Source organism: Amphibalanus amphitrite, unplaced genomic scaffold (assembly GCF_019059575.1).
Source record: "Amphibalanus amphitrite isolate SeventyFive unplaced genomic scaffold, NRLGWU_Aamphi_draft 000198F_arrow, whole genome shotgun sequence".
Classification (NCBI taxonomy): domain Eukaryota; kingdom Metazoa; phylum Arthropoda; class Thecostraca; order Balanomorpha; family Balanidae; genus Amphibalanus; species Amphibalanus amphitrite.
Genome location: NW_024881693.1, coordinates 707,199 through 724,758, shown reverse-complemented (window position 1 = coordinate 724,758; position 17,560 = coordinate 707,199). Strand labels below are relative to the sequence as shown.

The 17,560-nt window shown below is 46.5% G+C and overlaps 2 protein-coding genes across 2 annotated transcripts; one reads left to right on the top strand and one right to left on the bottom strand.

Moving 5' to 3' along the window:
* Window positions 1-6,659: 6,659 nt before the first annotated feature.
* LOC122384770 lies at window positions 6,660-11,236 on the bottom strand. The gene is made up of 5 exons (XM_043372488.1): window positions 11,122-11,236; window positions 10,243-10,471; window positions 9,736-9,886; window positions 9,320-9,412; window positions 6,660-8,774 (listed from the first exon to the last, which is right to left on the bottom strand). The coding sequence occupies exons 2-5, from the start codon at window positions 10,410-10,412 to the stop codon at window positions 7,236-7,238; spliced, it is 1,953 nt and encodes a 650-aa protein (XP_043228423.1). The 5' UTR covers window positions 10,413-10,471; window positions 11,122-11,236; the 3' UTR covers window positions 6,660-7,235.
* Window positions 11,237-14,659: 3,423 nt separating this feature from the next.
* Window positions 14,660-17,554, top strand: LOC122384796 (neuroserpin-like). Its single transcript, XM_043372543.1, has 3 exons — window positions 14,660-14,773; window positions 14,936-15,123; window positions 16,063-17,554. The coding sequence occupies exons 1-3, from the start codon at window positions 14,749-14,751 to the stop codon at window positions 17,029-17,031; spliced, it is 1,182 nt and encodes a 393-aa protein (XP_043228478.1). The 5' UTR covers window positions 14,660-14,748; the 3' UTR covers window positions 17,032-17,554.
* Window positions 17,555-17,560: the final 6 nt, after the last annotated feature.

Sequence of the window (17,560 nt, the reverse complement as noted above, 5' to 3'; positions counted from 1 at the left end):
AGTTTAGATTTTGGCCAAACTTTTTCAAAAAACTGACTTTTTTGGGAAAATAATTATAAAATCAAAAATTGTGAGTGTATCGAAAAAAACGGAATATATGTCAGAGACGTGGTCTATATGCACCTACATACCAATTTTTAGAAGAATCGGTTGAAAAATGTGGGAGTTATTAAAAATTTCATGACGTCACGACACACAAAAATTTTGAAAATAAATTTTTTGGAAGTTCTAGACCTCGTACGGAAACAAAAATAGCACCATTCGATTCGCCGTGAAAAACTGCATCAGATAGACACCTTTTTAGGCCTTAACAACCAACTTCAAAATTTGACCTCACTTGACCTGACCTTGACCTGACCTCGACCTAAAATTCATCCAGATGTGGTCCATATCACCTATTGAGTGTGCCCATTGAATTCTATGAATAAAATGACCCATAAAGCATATGTCGCACATGTCCTTTTCTATATTTTGTTTTTGGTGACCTGACCTGACCTGACCTGACCTTGACATTGACCTCTGAATGATATTGTATGCCGCGAATATTGTCTTGGTAGCCTAAGAACACGTTTTGGGCAATCAGTCTCAGTCCATTCTTCGGCAACTACGGTGCAAGGCCGATACTGTAGAAACTTGCACTTTGTACCCTTGACCTGACCTTGACCTTGACCTCAAGGCTCAAACTTTAAATTAAGTACATGTTTTTAGTTGTTCGTGATGAGATCTTTCGATTGGCGTTTGAATTTTCCAAATCGAACCATTAGTTCGGGAGATAACAGGGGGGGGGGGGTAAAATTTACCCACCTCCAGCCCCGCGCGTTCGGCTGGAGACCCCAGCCCCGCGCGGGTTAACGGCGGAAATGGCGGAAAATATGCCGCCCCTGTGCTAACACCCTATGGAAATCCTGGATCCGCCCCTGAACCGTGTCACTCTCTTCTTGGCCATCACTCGACACCGAAGATGTAGCGCTAGCATATCCTTCAGTCGCAACCTTAGCATTCACCACCGTCCACCGCTCGCCGATTTACTTGTCTGCAGCGACCTCTATCCAGACGGAGTGTGTTTGTCGGACACATTTTCCGCCAGTGGGCGCCCGTATTCCCCATAACGCTGCTTTAATTCACTAAGCGGTAGGCACACCGGCAATCTGCATTTGAAGTGTTCACTGTTCCTTGCGGATAATCACCGTTCCGTGCTTCTATCCTCAGGATACTGAAATCCTTTTCCTCCATGCCGCAACCCTCCTCCGGGATGGACAGGCAACTTTATCTCATGCGGGCTGCTCCCTTGGAGCGGCACCGCTGCTCCCGAGGGAGCGCACCCCGTAGCCGGGTGCAGTGAGTGCCTTGGGGCTGGGTGGCCTGTACTCTGGACGGGCTCAGCCCCGGCGACTCACTAGGGTGCCTGCCCAGACCAATGTCTCCCCCTATATCCTATCATCCTCCCGGCTCTGAAATGGTCTCATTGGACCGAAAGGGCCTAACCCAACAAAACAAAAAACAAAAAATGCGGATACTAAGTAGTCCTGGATCTTTACGTAAGTGTAGGGAAAATGTATCTTTTTCACATGATTTTATTTGCCTAGGTAACTGAAACCTTGCTATGAATGCAAACGGCAAAAGACGCCGAGGGTGAAAGTCTTTTAACCCGCGCCCCGCTGGGCTGTTCAGCCATACGCGCCCTGCTGGGGGGGGGGGGGGGGCAGATTCTGCCCCCCCTGTCTAACTTCCGAACCGATGGTCGTAGAAAGACGGGGAAAACGGCAATCGAAAGCTCTCAACAAGGCGGATCTAAAGAGCCCAAATTTTTTTGCTTAAGTAGGTCAGAGGTCAGGTCAAGGTCAGGTCAAGGGTACAAAATGTAAGTTTCTACAGTATCGGCCTTGCACCGTAGTTGCCGGAGATTGGACTGAGACTGATTGCCCAAAACGTGTTCTTAGACTACCAAGACAATATTTGTTGCATACAATGTCATTTAAAGGTCAAGGTCAAGGTCAGGTCAGGTCAGGTCAGGTCACCAAAAACAAAATATAGAAAAGGGCATGTGCGACACATGTTTTATGGGTCATTTTATTCATAGAATTCAATGGGCACACTCAATAAGTGATATGGACCACCTCTGGATGAATTTCAGGTCGAGGTCAGGTCAAGGTCAGGTCAAGTGAGGTCAAATTTTGAAGTTGGTTGTTAAGGCCTAAAAAGGTGTCTATCTGATGCAGTTTTTCACGGCTAATCGAATGGTGCTATTTTTGTTTCCGTACGAGGTCTAGAACTTCCAAAAAAATCATTTTTCAAAATTTTTGTGTGTCGTGACGTCATAAAATTTTGAATAACTCCCACATTTTTGAACCGATTCTTCTAAAAATTGGTATATAGGTGCACATAGACTACTTCTCTGACATATATTCCGGTTTTTTCGATACACTCAAAATTTTGGATTTTATAATAATTTTCCAAAAAAAGTCAGTTTTTTGGAAAAATTTGGGTCAAAATCCAAAATTTTCAAAAAACCGAGATAGCCATTTGATAGACAAAGTGAAATCACGCATAACCTTTTTTGTTACGTCTTGATTCCTTTAAAAATGAAGATGTTGGCGGCGTTTGAAATTTTGCCGTTTTTGAGGCGAAAATGGCGAACATGACGTCACTAAAACGTCAATTTCTCAAAAATTTTCCGACGGATTTCGCTCAAATTTTCAGGGAACGTGTCAAATTGATGTATGATAAGGTACCGAAAGTTTGACGTCGCTGGCGTAACGCGTTTAGAAGTTATTGGCGAAAAACGGGAGGGGGGGCAGATTCTGCCCCCCCCAGCGGGGCGCGGGTTAAAGCTGTGCACGTGTATATGTATTATGTATGAGTGGAAGGGGTAGGAACTGGGAGGCCACTTCCCCGCTGATTCATACCTCCCCTGATTTATACGCCGTGTACAGTTGTTTATATGCATACAACTGCGTCGTTTATATGCATACAACTGTAACCTCATGGTGATGTTTGATTGCACTTCAAAATCTATTGCTGCATTGTGAAGTGCAATTATAGGTTAGGTAGAAAGTGAAGCCAGGTTGGCTTAGATATGCCCATATTTCGAGCTTTGCTTGATTCAAACATACCTGATAAACGATAGGTAAAACCCAAAATTTCAGTGAAACACTTGGGAACACATAGTTTGAGATAAAGATCGGCGAAGTTAAAAGTGATTGATATGCCTATCTTTTGGGGCTTCCATGGATCCGATAAGCCCGATGTTTACCTACCATTGCAATTGGACTGAACTAAGTTGCGTTAACCCGCGCCGTGCTGGTGGCCTGAACTTTCCGCCGAGTGCTGGGGGGGGGGGGCGTTTTCACGCCCCCCCGTCTAACTCGGCTCCTGGGCCACGTAGCGACACGCGGTAAGCGGCAATCGAAAGAGCGTCAAAAATAAGGACGAAAACACTTCGGTCATTTTTGGGTCAGGTCAAAGGTCAGGTCACCAGAGGTCACCAAAGGTAAAATGTTGACTATTTCAACATTTTGGAAACTGCCAACGGCTATCTCGGGAACCGATAGAGCTACAGCGCCGCGGAAAAGCGCATTCGATAGTCCTTTTACAGACCTTTCTGAGTAATGTTCTCAGATTTGACCTCAGGTCAACGGTTTAGCCTCCAGAGGGCAAAAACTCCAAAAATAGCCGTTTTTACGAAAAACGTTTTTTCGTCAATAACTTTTGACTCATAAGCGCCATGACATTACTTTTGCCAGCATCGTGTTCCTCTCGTCGAGACGCGTCGAATGAACTATTCGTTGACCTTGAAAGGTCATTTTGAAAATTTGACCTCAGGTCAAGGTCATGACCTGACCGAAAAGGGTCATGTTGCATATCAGTCGATCCGTATCGTCGAGCTGAACACATCTGACGTGTTTTCACCGCTCTAGCACGTCTCTATCAAAAGTTATAGCCAAAAAACTGCTGGCGACCGTTCATGACCTGAGATGACCTCAGGGGCACACAGAGGGGTCACAGGTGCATTTTTCCTATTCAGTGTGTCATGTTTACCTATGAACCGATGTTTGAGAGCGTTTTGAACGATATTCGTCCAAAAGAAGCGCATTTCAATTTTCTCCCATTGACTTATAATGGAGAGGTCGCAAAATTGACCTGACCTTAGGTCACAGATATCAAAAATCCGAGATATACATTTTATACATACTGTTACTCATATCAATCGCTGAAAGTTTCAAAGTGATCGTTCAGTCGGTGTAGCTATAGCGAGCCTTTGAACTTTTTCTGAGGTAAGGTCACTTGACGTGACCTGGTGACCTGACCTTGAACGGCCTAGGTCTGAAATTTTCACAACATGTGCGGAAATGATGTAGGAACACGTGTACCAAAAACGGCGGCGCTGCGCGCCGCCGTTTTTGAGATATTCGCGAAAAACCTGAGGGGGGGGGCGTAAAAACGCCCCCCCCAGCACGGCGCGGGTTCGTTTGTCCGTTGAATAAGAGATAGAAAAACTGTTTTTAACTTCGAAAGGATTTGCAAAAGCTTCAGCGATCAATAGGCATACACAAGCCTTAATTCAATAATTTCAATGAGCCTCGTAGAAATGTCACGCCCTATTTTAACCCTATTCCTGGCGGGCTCCGCCGGGACAAGAAACTGGCGGGGGGGCCGATTCGGCCCCCCCCCCTGAGATCTCGAGAACGAAGCAAGATAGCGACAAACGGTAAACGGCATCGGATACGCACGGCCAAGATCTACAATTTTTACTAAGGTCATTTTCAGGTCAGGTCAAAGATGACGTCACAGGGGTCGAAAAAGTCAAAATGGCGGCGCTAGATATGGAGAGTTTCTCTCGAATAACTTTCGAATTAGTCAAGATAGGAACAAACTAAGGGCATCATCGTGATCCTCTCGTCAATCCGCATCGAATGATATATATGTTGACCTCGCAAGGTCAAGGTCAAAGGTTGACCTCAGGTCACGTGACCTCGAGGTCATCATGTATATCATTCGATGCGTCTTGACGAGCTGAACACAATGAGACCATCCACGCGTCTGTATCTTGTTCCTGTACGGAGTTATTGGCCAAAAACCTTTGGTGACCTTTGATGACGTCACATGACCTCACAGCTGCCCAACAGCAAAACAGACCTCAAGGTAGTGAAGGTTGATCGTATATGAAGTCATGTATGGTATATGGGGCCATTCCGACCCGTTTTAGTGGTAAAAACAGGGAGTTGATTTTTCCCCCATTGACTTATAATGGGGAGGTCGCGAAACTGACCTGACCTTAGGTCACCGATATCAAAATTCCGAGATATACAAATTGCACATACTGGTACCCTTACTAAAGCCTGAAGAGAAGAAATTGATCGGTCAAAAACTCTAGCTCTGGCGTGATTGCAAACTTTTCTGAGGTAGGGTCACCAAACCGCCTCTGGTGACCTGACCTGAGGTCAGATCAACTCAAAATTTTCAGACATGTTGCGTAGAAGCCTTTTAGGAAAAGTCAGAAAATTTGAGCTTCCTAGCTCAACGCGTTTGGGAGAAATAGCCAAAAAACCTCGGGGGGGCTCCTGAGGCCCCCCCCCCCCCGCCAGGAATAGGGTTAACTTATGTTCATAAGCTGCGTAAGTAACTTCACGCTTTTTACCCCGACCCCTCCACCACCACTGCGCAGTATCCTGTGATCCTGTCAGCTGCCGATCACGTGATCAATGCCGGTGACAAACTTGTGACGTCAAACGACTCTGTGTGACGTCACAAAAATCTTAGAGGAATGCCGAGACCGCCGTCCCTAGCCCGCCCACCGTGGGGGAGGGGAGAGGCGAGGGGGCACTCGGGGGAGGGGATGAGGAGGAGTCACACGTGACTTCAGGGTGACACTTGACCTGGCCGGCGACACTGCGGCGCGGAGTTGGTGGGTGCCCAGCGGATGCCACGTGGAGACACTTGGCCAATGAGGGTAGTAGCTGTCCAACGGGCCTCGAAAAGTGTTCAGGTGTTACGTAAGAAACTATAGGTGGCCAGTCTATCAACACGAATCCCTGGAATCTTGATTTAAATTATCGCCGATATCTCGCTGACAAGTTTTTTTATGTATGTGTTGCGTCACCTTATTACAATCAGACATCTTGAGGGTAAAGGATGATAAGGCATTTATTCATTTCATATCTATAGATGGGTATTACATATTCACAGACAATTGAATAAAGATCCATCCGAATGTGACGGTATAAGCTGCATTACCTACATGGTAGGTACCTAAATGTCACAAATAATCTAGCACTTTCCAAAAATAATAAATATCAAGATTCCACTTTTCAACTAATACTTGTTTACCGATGCAGAGGAAGTTTCATATCCATCCACTGACATAATTTATCCTCAACGAGATGTGTTGGTGGAGAGGGGAGAGAGAGAGAGAGAGAGAGAGAGAGAGAGAGAGAGAGAGAGAGAGAGAGAGAGAGAGAGAGAGAGAGAGATTCAGGTGGTGGGAGGGTTGGGGAGAGAGAATGGAGAGGGAGAATATTGATTTGATTTTGTGAAAGTGAAGAAACAATTATTAACAGTCAGCTAATCTGAGAACGCAGGAGTACTGTGGCGAAAAACATCTACTGATTAGCTACTTGCAAGTCATAGGTGTCACAATCTATTTGCATAAGGCAATCCAATCATTCAACCAAACATGTATTCTGACTACACTCATTACATCGATGTAATTAACATTTACAACTCACATGCAAAAATACATACAAGGCATTGGCTATGTTTGTGTGAATGTGGCATCCCTGTTTCAAGTAAATAATATATCGGTTTATTCAACATGCACCTAATTTTTTGATCTACCTACGCTATTATTGTTGACACAGGGTTGCAATACAGGGTTACATTCTGTTACGTAATACAGCCCCTATAGCCTATACCTATATACCTAGCTATTTTCATATGGAGAGTGTTTTAATTGTCAATACAATACAATACCCTAACACGATACGACGAAGCTATTTCACTATGTCACAGCTTCCATTACATTACACAAGCGCACTTTATCCCTGAGAAGGTATGAGACGGCCTGAAGACAGCGGCGGCCGCGGTCATAGCGGCATACCTGTCAGTGAGGACGGGTGACCGGGATGGATGGAACGCTCCAACTGTCGCCGATATTTGAGCACCAGTCTGGCCACGTGCGCCGCGCCGGACACGAACTGACAGCCCCTGCCCCTGGCTGCTGCTCCCCCTGGCCGAGGTCAAACGGCGTCAAATGCCGGGGGAACCGGGGCGCTGGCCGAAGCTGGCTCCGAATTCGGCTCCGGCTCCGACGCCAGCGCTGAAAGCGGTGTCGCCTGAGCTGCATTTTCTGCGCCCAGCTCTGGCTCTTTGATTTCCTCTGGCTCTGCGGTTATCTGCGTGGCTGAGCTCGGGATCCGCTCTGGGTTTGACTCAGGTCCTTCACTTGACTCTGACTCTAGTTTCTGCTGCGGTCCACCCGCTGGCTCGGCACTTGGCTCTGGTGTCATATTAGCCTTCAGGTTCCCATGAAGATCGCAGCTTGTATCTGTCTTCGGTTCTGATTCTTTCTGTGACTCCGACTCCGGCTTTGATTCTGAGTCAGGGTAAGCTATCGCTGACTGTGGCACCATCTCTGACTGTGAGTTCGCCTCTCCCTCTGTGCATGTGTGCCCACCTGTCTTCATGGTTGCGCTTCCATCGTCCTCTTTGGCTCCACACGTCTCTCCCTCTCCCTCTGTTACAACGTTCTCCCCTTCTCTCACAATTTCATCGCTTCCCTCTCCCATAGCGCTTCCCTCATGTTGCGCCGGACAGGAGCCCTGAACCGCCGCAGCATCCCCCGCTGTCACGCTGTCCACCGACCCCGGGAGGTCAGAGGTGCCGGCGCCGGACATGTGCCCCTGGCCTTGGTCGCGCCCGACGGCCGAGGCGCACTCGGTCTCAGCCGTCGGCGTCGTCTCGGCCGGCGCCGTCGGGCTGTCAGCGGAAGTTGGCACCGTCGACACGTCGTGACCTTGGCTGACCCTGATCTCGGGCAGGCGGGACTCGTCTGAGTGGACCAACTCGTCACACTGCTGTGGATCTGCGTCTATGCTTGACGTTGTAGCCATTGTGTCAGACATGTTGGAAAGAAGTGCCACTCCTTGGTCACCCAGAAGTGCGCTGAGGATCGACGGCATATCTTGACCTTCATCCATGCCTGCTGAACCAAATGTGGCATATTGACCTCCCTCCGCGCCGTTAACAGTGATAGGAGCTTCTTGATGTCCCTGCTGCAGTCTTCCTTCAGCTGAAGTGTCGGCTATAGCAGCAGCTACGCCTACAGCAGCATCAGCAGCAGTGGCTCCTTCAACCTCCTGCCCCACCGCCTGCCCTTCAGCAGCGCCCTGCTCGCTTCCCAGTGCCCCCTCACTTGCTCTTCCTCCCGCCTCGGCACCTCCTCCACTTTTGCCGCTCTCCACCCGGCTCCTCGCCTCCGTCTTCCTCCGCGCGCCTCTCACCACCACCTCCTCCGTGCCGTCCTCATCACTCCTCCGTCCATTGTCGACAGAGCGGCTCTTCTGGTGACGTGCGGGAGGCGGGGCCAGCGGCGGCACGCCCACCGACCGCGTGCGCTGCTGCTTGCGCTGCTGTTTCTGCTTGCGGTCCTGTTCGGCAAGCAGCTGCAGCAGCTCGTGGTCGACCTCGCCGCAGCCGGCCCGTTCCGGCATCCCGTACTTGTGGCGGATCGTGTTCAGCGGCAGCAGCAGCTCGATCATCTTGTGGTCGTCGCGGCCCTGTCAAAGAAAATGCGCACGGTTTAGGAACTTAATTTCAGTCCATTGGTCAAACTGTGCTTTTCAGGGAAGTCTCTACTCCCTAATTCAGCCCGCAAACTTTAGATGAGTTGGCAGCTATACCATCATCAGACATCTTTAGCCTAACTGTGTCTAGATTTAGCCTTCACACGATAACCAGCTTCCTAATTCAGCGACCCACGTTCAGGCTATCTTCATCGGGAGTCGTCGGTGACCTTCATGTGACGTGGATGACGTTTCGCCGGCGCCGCCCTCTGGGTGACACTATGCGCCCGACGGATTCCCCGCGTTCTCGGATATAAATACACTGACAGAGTATCGACGCCAAGCCATCATAATAGCCAGACAGGGGACGTCGGCGAGACATGGCTGTGTCGCCATTGAAAATTGTGTTTTTTCAGGCCAATACGACGTCAGTGTGACCGCCATTTGGATATCATTTAAGTTATATGCAGATGTTTTGTCATTAGCCATCCCAACGAATCGTATTCGTCGACGTGAGTCAAGGAGTTGGGAGTTCTTACCTGGAACAGCATTTCACCCTCGAAGTCTAGAATCTTGTGTTTCCTTCCCCGCATGAGCAGTCCGACGACTTTGTCGTTGATCGAGCTGTACAACTGAAAAAGAGATATTGGATGTAAGCAAAAGAGACAAAATGAATTAGCTCGATATGTTAAAAAAGCCAGACAACGTTATCCCATTAGATAACGGATAAAAAAATACACGAGGGTGCTTCGTTGCCCTCAGAAACACCCTCCTAGCCAGCAAATGGAATCGATGCAATTCCATGGATAAAACATTCCTGGATATGTCGGTTTATTATGAACACAGGGGAGCACGAGGGCCAAGTATGCTTTATACTGAACCATTCACGGATAGAAACCCGACGAGTATGGATAGGTCGATGTGTGTTAGCCCAATGCTATGACAGTGCACTGACCCTGAAGGCGTCGCCGAAGCTGATGGCGGCCCTGCCGTCCTTGGAGCGGATGCCGCAGTCGTAGATCATGTCACACAGCTCCACCATGTCTCCGATCATCTGAATCTGCGCCAGCCGCCCCCGCTCGGCCGTCTTGCTGCCCTCCACCGGCCTGAGGAGTGAACAGGGCGCGCTCAGACGGCTGCTAAATGCGTATCAGGGTGCACACTGCACATGAGGAGAGATTTCAATTTTGTCATAGACCTCTGTATCGGTATACAGAGGTATATGATCTTGTATATCATAGTTGCAATTAAATATATGTCCTAATAGTCGATTTTATGCTTTGCAAACCCCTCAGCCAATCATTCTCTTACATAAATTAGAGGATAGGCAAGGGTCGAAGGCCGACCCATCGCATTATTCATTGCTACCTTTGTCGGTAGTAACTGATCCGTATGACGTATGATTTTGCAGCCCCCTAAGCAGATACTCCCTCATCCTTCCTCATCCCGGCGCGAGACACACCTTCCATAGTTGGGGTCCTCTCTGGAGAGTTTCCGCCGGGTGCCGGCGCCTCCCCACTCGCTGAACGGGTTGATCATCTGGCTGTCGCGGTGTTCCTTGGCTCGCTGGTCGAACATGGACATCTTGGCGCCGACATCCGAGAACAGGCGGATTTTCCGTGACGAAGACATGATGACGTCACCGTTTTGTCACCCCTATGACGTCACAGGTTCTTGTGCTCGCTGAGGATCTGTAAAATGCGTAGATGAGGTGTTTTATGGCGACGAGTCGAAATATATAAAAGGCAAAAGACACACACGGGATTACATAAAAATATATTTCTTCACGAACTCATAACGTTCTAATAGCCTGCCCTGTTACGTCCACTCATTCATTAGAAAATATGGAAAGAGATTGAGAACAGAATCATCTGTCATTAATTTGAGATGGTCAACCCTCTAAACATAAGCTTTCGTAAATGGAATGGCCGAATCTTTTGGCTCAAAACACTAAAGCTCAAGTTATGCACCAAGTATGGATAAGAACCTTAGCAGCCATAAGCCCATAGCACTGCTCATAAAATCAAAGCGCATAACGTTTTAGAGCTAGGCACAGTAATACAGCTACAAATACGTAAATCGTACACAGCTGTAAATCCTACACTCAAGCTCACTAACCTTTCTGACTTCTGACGTCCGAAGTCACAGCAGAAAATCAGCACCCATCCAATGGTAGCGAGCATTGAGGCTCTCCTCCGCACCCACCTGTTCAACTCCTGGCGTCCCAGTAACGGGCGTTATCTCGTCAGAGCACTGCGACTCCCTCCACCCACCTGTTCAACTCCTGGCGTCCCAGTAAAGGGCGTTATCTCGTCAGAGCACTGCGACTCCCTCCACCCACCTGTTCAACTCCTGGCGTCCCAATAACGGGCGCTATCTCGTCTTCACTGTCACTCGTGCCGCGCCAGCTACCACCGGTATTGTGCGCGACACAGCGCGTCTCCGCGGCGACTGTCGAAGCGCAGATTCGTCCGTCGGCGACGATGACCTCTACTGACGTCACCGACACCTATGACGTCACCGGGAGGCGAACATTCCTGGCTGTGCTCCGGTAGCTGTTTCGGAATGTGCGCTGAGGTGGCTGGCTCCGATAGGGATTCCGAATGAAGCATGTGCTGATGACGTCACAGATTTGACTGGATTCTTGACATACCCCGACAGAGCTTTAGTCGGTGAGAAATGACGCAGGTTTCTTTATTTTTAACGCGACATTTCTACTTCATTTCCGAACTGCTGATCAAACATCATGTGATACAGACGATACTGACTGTCTCAAAAATATACAGACGATACAGAAGATCTGACTGTCTCATTTCGATACGCTCTCATTTAGTACCCCACTGAAACAACAGCCCGTCCAGCCTCTTCACATATCCTCACCGTCACTCACGTCACCGTCTAACGTCCTTCACGTCACATCCTTCCCAATCCCATCCAGAGGAGTAGTAAAGTAATCTTGATCCAGAGCATCACCTTGATGAGAAAATAGGCAGCCCCGGCCGTATACAACATCACCTCCCGTGAGCGGCGTCGCTGGTTCTCCACCTTAATCTGCATCGGATGCCGGTTCACTATTAAAAGCTAGGTAATAGCTAGGTAAAGCCAGGATAGGTAAAGCTAGGTAAAGTTCAATATTAAAAGCTAGGTAACAGAATTACCTAGCTTTAAGAAAATTCGCTTTGCATAAAATGATTGTTTAAATCCTTGCAATAATTGCAAGGTGTTGCATGAAACTACGAAAAACATCATCAAATCTATATAAGTAGATACTCTTCTAACTACTGGAGCGCACCTTTTTAAGCTTCGAAAATAAAGGCGCATTTGAAATTATATCCTCAGTGATGCTATGCATAATTCAGTCAATGTAAACGTCGGTATAAATTCAAACATAAGCTAGGCCCGGCGGGCCATATTTCCGCCCGTATGCAATAATATATAGTTTTATCTCCTTAGCAAACAAAAAACTGATTTACCTTTTATTACCTATGCCTCAGCACTAATTTTTACAAAACAGTAGGCAGGACTTCATCATACGGGCCAGGAGTCATTTACAGCAACTTTTTGTGTATACCCTCTTTTGACAGCTGCATATCAACAACAGCACTCGTACACTGCGTCATGGGTCCGGCAAACCCAAATCTCAGTGCCTTGAACACTCAGACATCCGGGTGCTAGTGAATGACGTAAAAGGAGCTCCGCGCTAAGCGTGAGGATCTTCAATAGGAGCATGAGACCGATGTGCAGTTAGTACATAAACTGGTCATAAATTTCCTTTCTTGAAAAATTAATGAATTGTGATGATTGCATTGCAATGAATTTTTATTACATCTGTGCAAAGACACCGTTTAATTACTCATGCAAAAGGCGACACTACCCAATGGTTTCAGGCTTAGCATGGACTGTTCTCATCATAGCGACAATGCCAGTATCTTGCATGGTGCCTAAAGGACTCGACCTGAGGCTGATGCAGCAGCAGGTGAGCTTGCTCTAATGCCTGTCAATATTTCATTATATCGAGAGAATCCAGCGGTGTTCCTTTCAATGTGTGTACTTTATACTTCGTTTTTTATCGACACCTGATTCATCGAAATACATATAGGAACTGCTAACAAAAGCTGAATTTCGAATTTAATGTCTGGAAAGTTGAAAAGCAGGCTGCATTTGAAACACAGGTCTCAATTTGATTCATTAGAAATTCATGAGCCAGTTGAGATATAATGGATAGAGACATAACCCGCGCTCCGCTCCGGGGGGGGGGGGCAGAATCTGCCCCCTCCCTCCCGTTTTTCGCCAATTACTTCTAAACGCGTTACGCCAGCGACGTCAAACTGTCTGTACCTTATCATACATCAATTTGACACGTTCCCTGAAAATTTGAGCGAAATCCGTCGGAATTTTTTTGAGAAAATGACGTTTTACTGACGTCATGTTCGCAATTTTCGCCTAAAAAAACGGCAAAGTTTCAAACGCCGCTAACATTTTCATTTTTAAAGAAATCAAGACGTAACAAAAAGCTTATACGTGATTCTACTTTGTCTATCAAATGGCTATCTCGGTTTTGTGAAAATGTTGGACTTCGGCCCAATTTTTTAAAAAAACTGACTTTTTTGGGGAAATAATTATAAAATTCAAATTTTGAGTGTATAAAAAACGAATATATGTCAGAGAACTGGTCTATATGCACCTACATACAAATTTTTAGAAGAATCGGTTCAAAAATGTGGGAGTTATTCAAAATTTTATGACGTCACGACACACAAAATTTTCGACAAATGTATTTTTTGGAAGTTCTAGACTTCGTACGGAAACAAAAAATAGCACCATTCGATTCGCCGTGGAAAACTGCATCAGATAGACACCTTTTTAGGCCTTAACAACCAACTTCAAAATTTGACCTCACTTGACCTGACCTTGACCTGATCTCGACCTGAAATTCATCCAGATGTGGTCCATATCACTTATTGAGTGTGCCTATTGAATTCTATGAATAAAATGACCCATAAAACATGTGTCCCACAAGCCCTTTTTATGTTTCGTTTTTGGTGACCTGACCTGACCTTGACCTTGACCTTTGCATGATATTGTATGCAACGAATATTGTGTTGGTGGCCTAAGAACACGTTTTGGGCAATCAGTCTCAGTCCATTCTTCGGCAACTACGGTGCAAGGCCGATACTGTAGAAACTTGCATTTTGTACCCTTGACCTGACCTTGACCTGACCTCTGACCTACTTAAGCAAAAAACTTTGGGTTCTGAAGATCCACCTTGTTGAGAGCTTTCGATTGCCGTTTTTCCCGTCTTTCTACGATCATCGGTTCGGAAGTTAGACAGGGGGCAGAATCTGCCCCCCCCCCCCCCCCCCCCGCCCCCCCCCCCAGCAGGGCGCGTATGGCTGAAGAGCCTAGCGGGGCGCGGGATAATGCACCATCAACGTTTAGAGCGAGGCTCCCGGCGAACGCCTGACTAAAAATTGATGCCAATATCTTTATATGTCAACATAATATCTAAGCTCAATAATAAATTGATGTACCCATCATGTCCTGACTGGTCGCGATAGGCCCTGTCCCGATCTTTGAGAGGTATGCTTTATCATCCAATTTGAGAAGTATCGTTATCAGTACGAAACGCATTTGCAATTGAGCAAATATTTGGAGACGCAAAAAGGAAAGACGTCCGCTGTGAGTTGCACCTCCCGCTGCGCTCTTTCGGTGCCCTCTCAGTGGCCACAGGATCCGTCCCTCGCAGAAAGTATAGGGGTGAACGGTGCTGAGTCACGAATTTCGTCAGCTTGGAAACGGTGCCAGCCGGAGCTATACACATACCCTCCCCCACACCGAACACTGGGGTATATGTGTTCATCACACTAACAATATGCATCAGTTGCCCGCTGGTCTGCAGGCTGTAAGCATCAGTTGTGAGTTCGTATTGGCAAAACAGTCCCTTTTTTAAATAGATTTGCAGGAAACAATGACAGCACGTGGTTTGAGACATGGTAAGTCTAATATACATACTTCATGCTCTTTGCATTTTGTAGGCAATAGTAATTTGATTCGACGAAAAACGAATAACACTTTTGTAAGACAACGCTGTTCCTTAAAATGTCGATGCATAATCTTGCAACTTGCAAGTAAGAAGATAAACTTTGCTTTTTCAGGATCAACTTGGCTTCTGCTGGCCTTCTCAGTGACGACTGCATTTGGCGCCGTGCCGAATGGTCTTGATCTCAAGCTGGTTAAGGAGTTGACCAAAGATCTGGGTAAAAACCAGGCCGTCTCCCCGTTCGTCGTCTCCACGCTCATGTCACAGGTCTGGCTCTCGGCTGGTGGATCCGCCAGGAGAGAGGTGGGTGATAACCGGGACTTCACCGCGGCATGGACGACATAATTACGTAATATACCTAAATGTGTACTTTTTGTACGTTTGTGTGTTATTCATGCGTGTAATCAATTTTTACAACTTGTCTTAAGGTATAAGTCATAATTCAATTAAATGATAGCCCTTCTACCAAAAACAAAAGTTTAAAAGTAACGATTATTGCAAAAGAAATGAAGAAGCTAACTATTATTGAGCTGAATTACAAATTAAGCTATTAGGCTAAATTATTGATTGTGTGACACGGCAATCAAATAATACCTAGGCATGTATCTTGAGCATCTCGAGCACAACCATGGGAAAAGATCAATTGCCTACCGTTCTGGCCACTTGTACAAAAGAACCTAAATATGATAGACGCGGCGATATTCATATTACCACGCAGACTTAAGCGCGTCAAGGCATTAGTTTGTCAATGTAGGCCACTTTTATCGTGATGATCGTATAGTGTGTTTGAACTGTTTTATATTTCATGGGAATTTTAGATGTTATGTGTACATCATGTCGTTCTAGTGTATGACAAAGGCCTAAGAATAGCCATCTAGTGTGGATTGGTCAGATTATGTCAATACACACATACATACATACATACATACATACATACATACATACATACATACATACATACATACATACATACATACATACATACATACATACATACATACATACATACATACATACATACATACATGCATACATACATAGGTGCATACTAACTAGCTCACACAAATTACTTACGTTACTTGTATGCGAACTGTCATTAAAGCACGCGATAGAGACCAGGACACCAAACAGCTATCTACTACACCTGACAGTTTACTCTGAAATAGGTGACATGACATGACATGACATGACGCAGACAAAGCGCACAATTACTTATTATTTACGGTTGTCATTTGTTTACAGATAACCTCTGCGTTGGGAGTGACTCAGCCGGCACCGGAATCGTTTCTAACCGCGTACCAATCAGCCATCAACTACATCTCGACTCCAGCAAATTCGAGTCACATCACCACGTCAGTTTTCAGCAAGATGTATGTCAGGGAGGGGTGGCCTATCAAACAATCCTTCATTGACCTCCTTACAACTTACTACGGCGCCAGTGGTGTCTCATATTTTTCCTATGCAAAAGAAGCAGCAGATGAGATAAATAGCGACGTAGCCAATGTAACCAACAACCGCATTCCGTCGCTGGTTTCGGAGAAACAGCTGGAAAGAACGTCATTGGTTTTGGTAAGCGCCCTGTACTTCAAAGGAAACTGGAAAGATGCATTTCAGCCGGACGGCAAAGGGTCTTTTCTCACAATCAATGGAGAAAAATCAGTGGATATGATGAAATTAACGGAAACAAACTTCCCTTACACGAATATGGGGTCCTATGACGCAATGTCACTGCCATACGCCGACGACCAATACTGCATGATCATAATTAGACCGGTCAACAGAAGCATGGACGCGGTTGCCGCACTCCGTGATTCCTTCGATCAGATTGATGTCGATGGTTTAGTGGAGCGCATGTATGCTCCTTTTGGCACCATGGACATCAAGATGCCCCGCTTTACCCTGCGTTCCAGTTATACTTTGAATGAAGCTTTAGAACAGACTGGCATTCGAGAAATATTTCACTCACCAGACCTCAGTGGCCTTTATGAACAACGTAACGGTATATATGTTGGTTCCGTCATTCATAAGGTGTTTATGGAAGTCAATGAAAATGGCACAGAGGCCGCGGGAGCCGGAGCCGTCCTCTACATATGGGAGAGTGTGCCCCTCAATCCGCCGGATGAGTTCCTCGTTGACCGACCGTTCTTCGCCTTGGTATACAACAAGCTGCACAAAATCAACTTATTCACCGCTTTTATCGCATCACCGTGAAACTATGTACGATCCATGAGCAACGCGGGAATAAAAAGGATGCTTTGGTTGAATCGTACCAGATGCTAGGCTAGCTATTGATTACATTAACTATAATTGCACAGTTGGGAAAACGGTATATGTACGTTGTACGATGCACACTACATATAGAGTCGTACAATTACTTTTCACTTATTTGCCTAATCATAAATGCCTGTAACCTGGTCTGTGCCTGCTGATCTTGTAAGCCATGGTGTTGCTACGGAAGCATTGCACGAATACATGTCAAAATGTGTAACATCTGAGAGTGTACCACGCACGGCTCATCCAGCCTACAGACTGCATCCGGTTTAATGGTAGAGGCTGCACCAATAACCGCGGGGAATGATATACTGAGCATCGCATGCATGTAGTACACTTACAGCGCCGCAATGCGCGAGTGGTCGACGCTGCTAAAAACTGAACTTTTGAGACGAGCCATGATGGCCGAATCAATGGATATGATTAACATTGAAAATCACATTTACACAAACACTGGACACTGACTTAT

Bases quoted from the DNA above. Each gene is read 5' to 3' on its own strand.
- LOC122384770 (XM_043372488.1), bottom strand. From the start codon at position 10,412: ATGTCTTCGTCACGGAAAATCCGCCTGTTCTCGGATGTCGGCGCCAAG. The intron at 9,413-9,735 runs GTCAGTGCACTG...TCTCTTTTTCAG, and splicing joins GCTTCGGCGACGCCTTCAGG to TTGTACAGCTCGATCAACGA. The intron at 8,775-9,319 runs GTAAGAACTCCC...TTTCTTTGACAG, and splicing joins AGGGTGAAATGCTGTTCCAG to GGCCGCGACGACCACAAGAT.
- LOC122384796 (XM_043372543.1), top strand. From the start codon at position 14,749: ATGACAGCACGTGGTTTGAGACATG. The intron at 14,774-14,935 runs GTAAGTCTAATA...TTGCTTTTTCAG, and splicing joins AGCACGTGGTTTGAGACATG to GATCAACTTGGCTTCTGCTG. The intron at 15,124-16,062 runs GTGGGTGATAAC...ATTTGTTTACAG, and splicing joins GTGGATCCGCCAGGAGAGAG to ATAACCTCTGCGTTGGGAGT.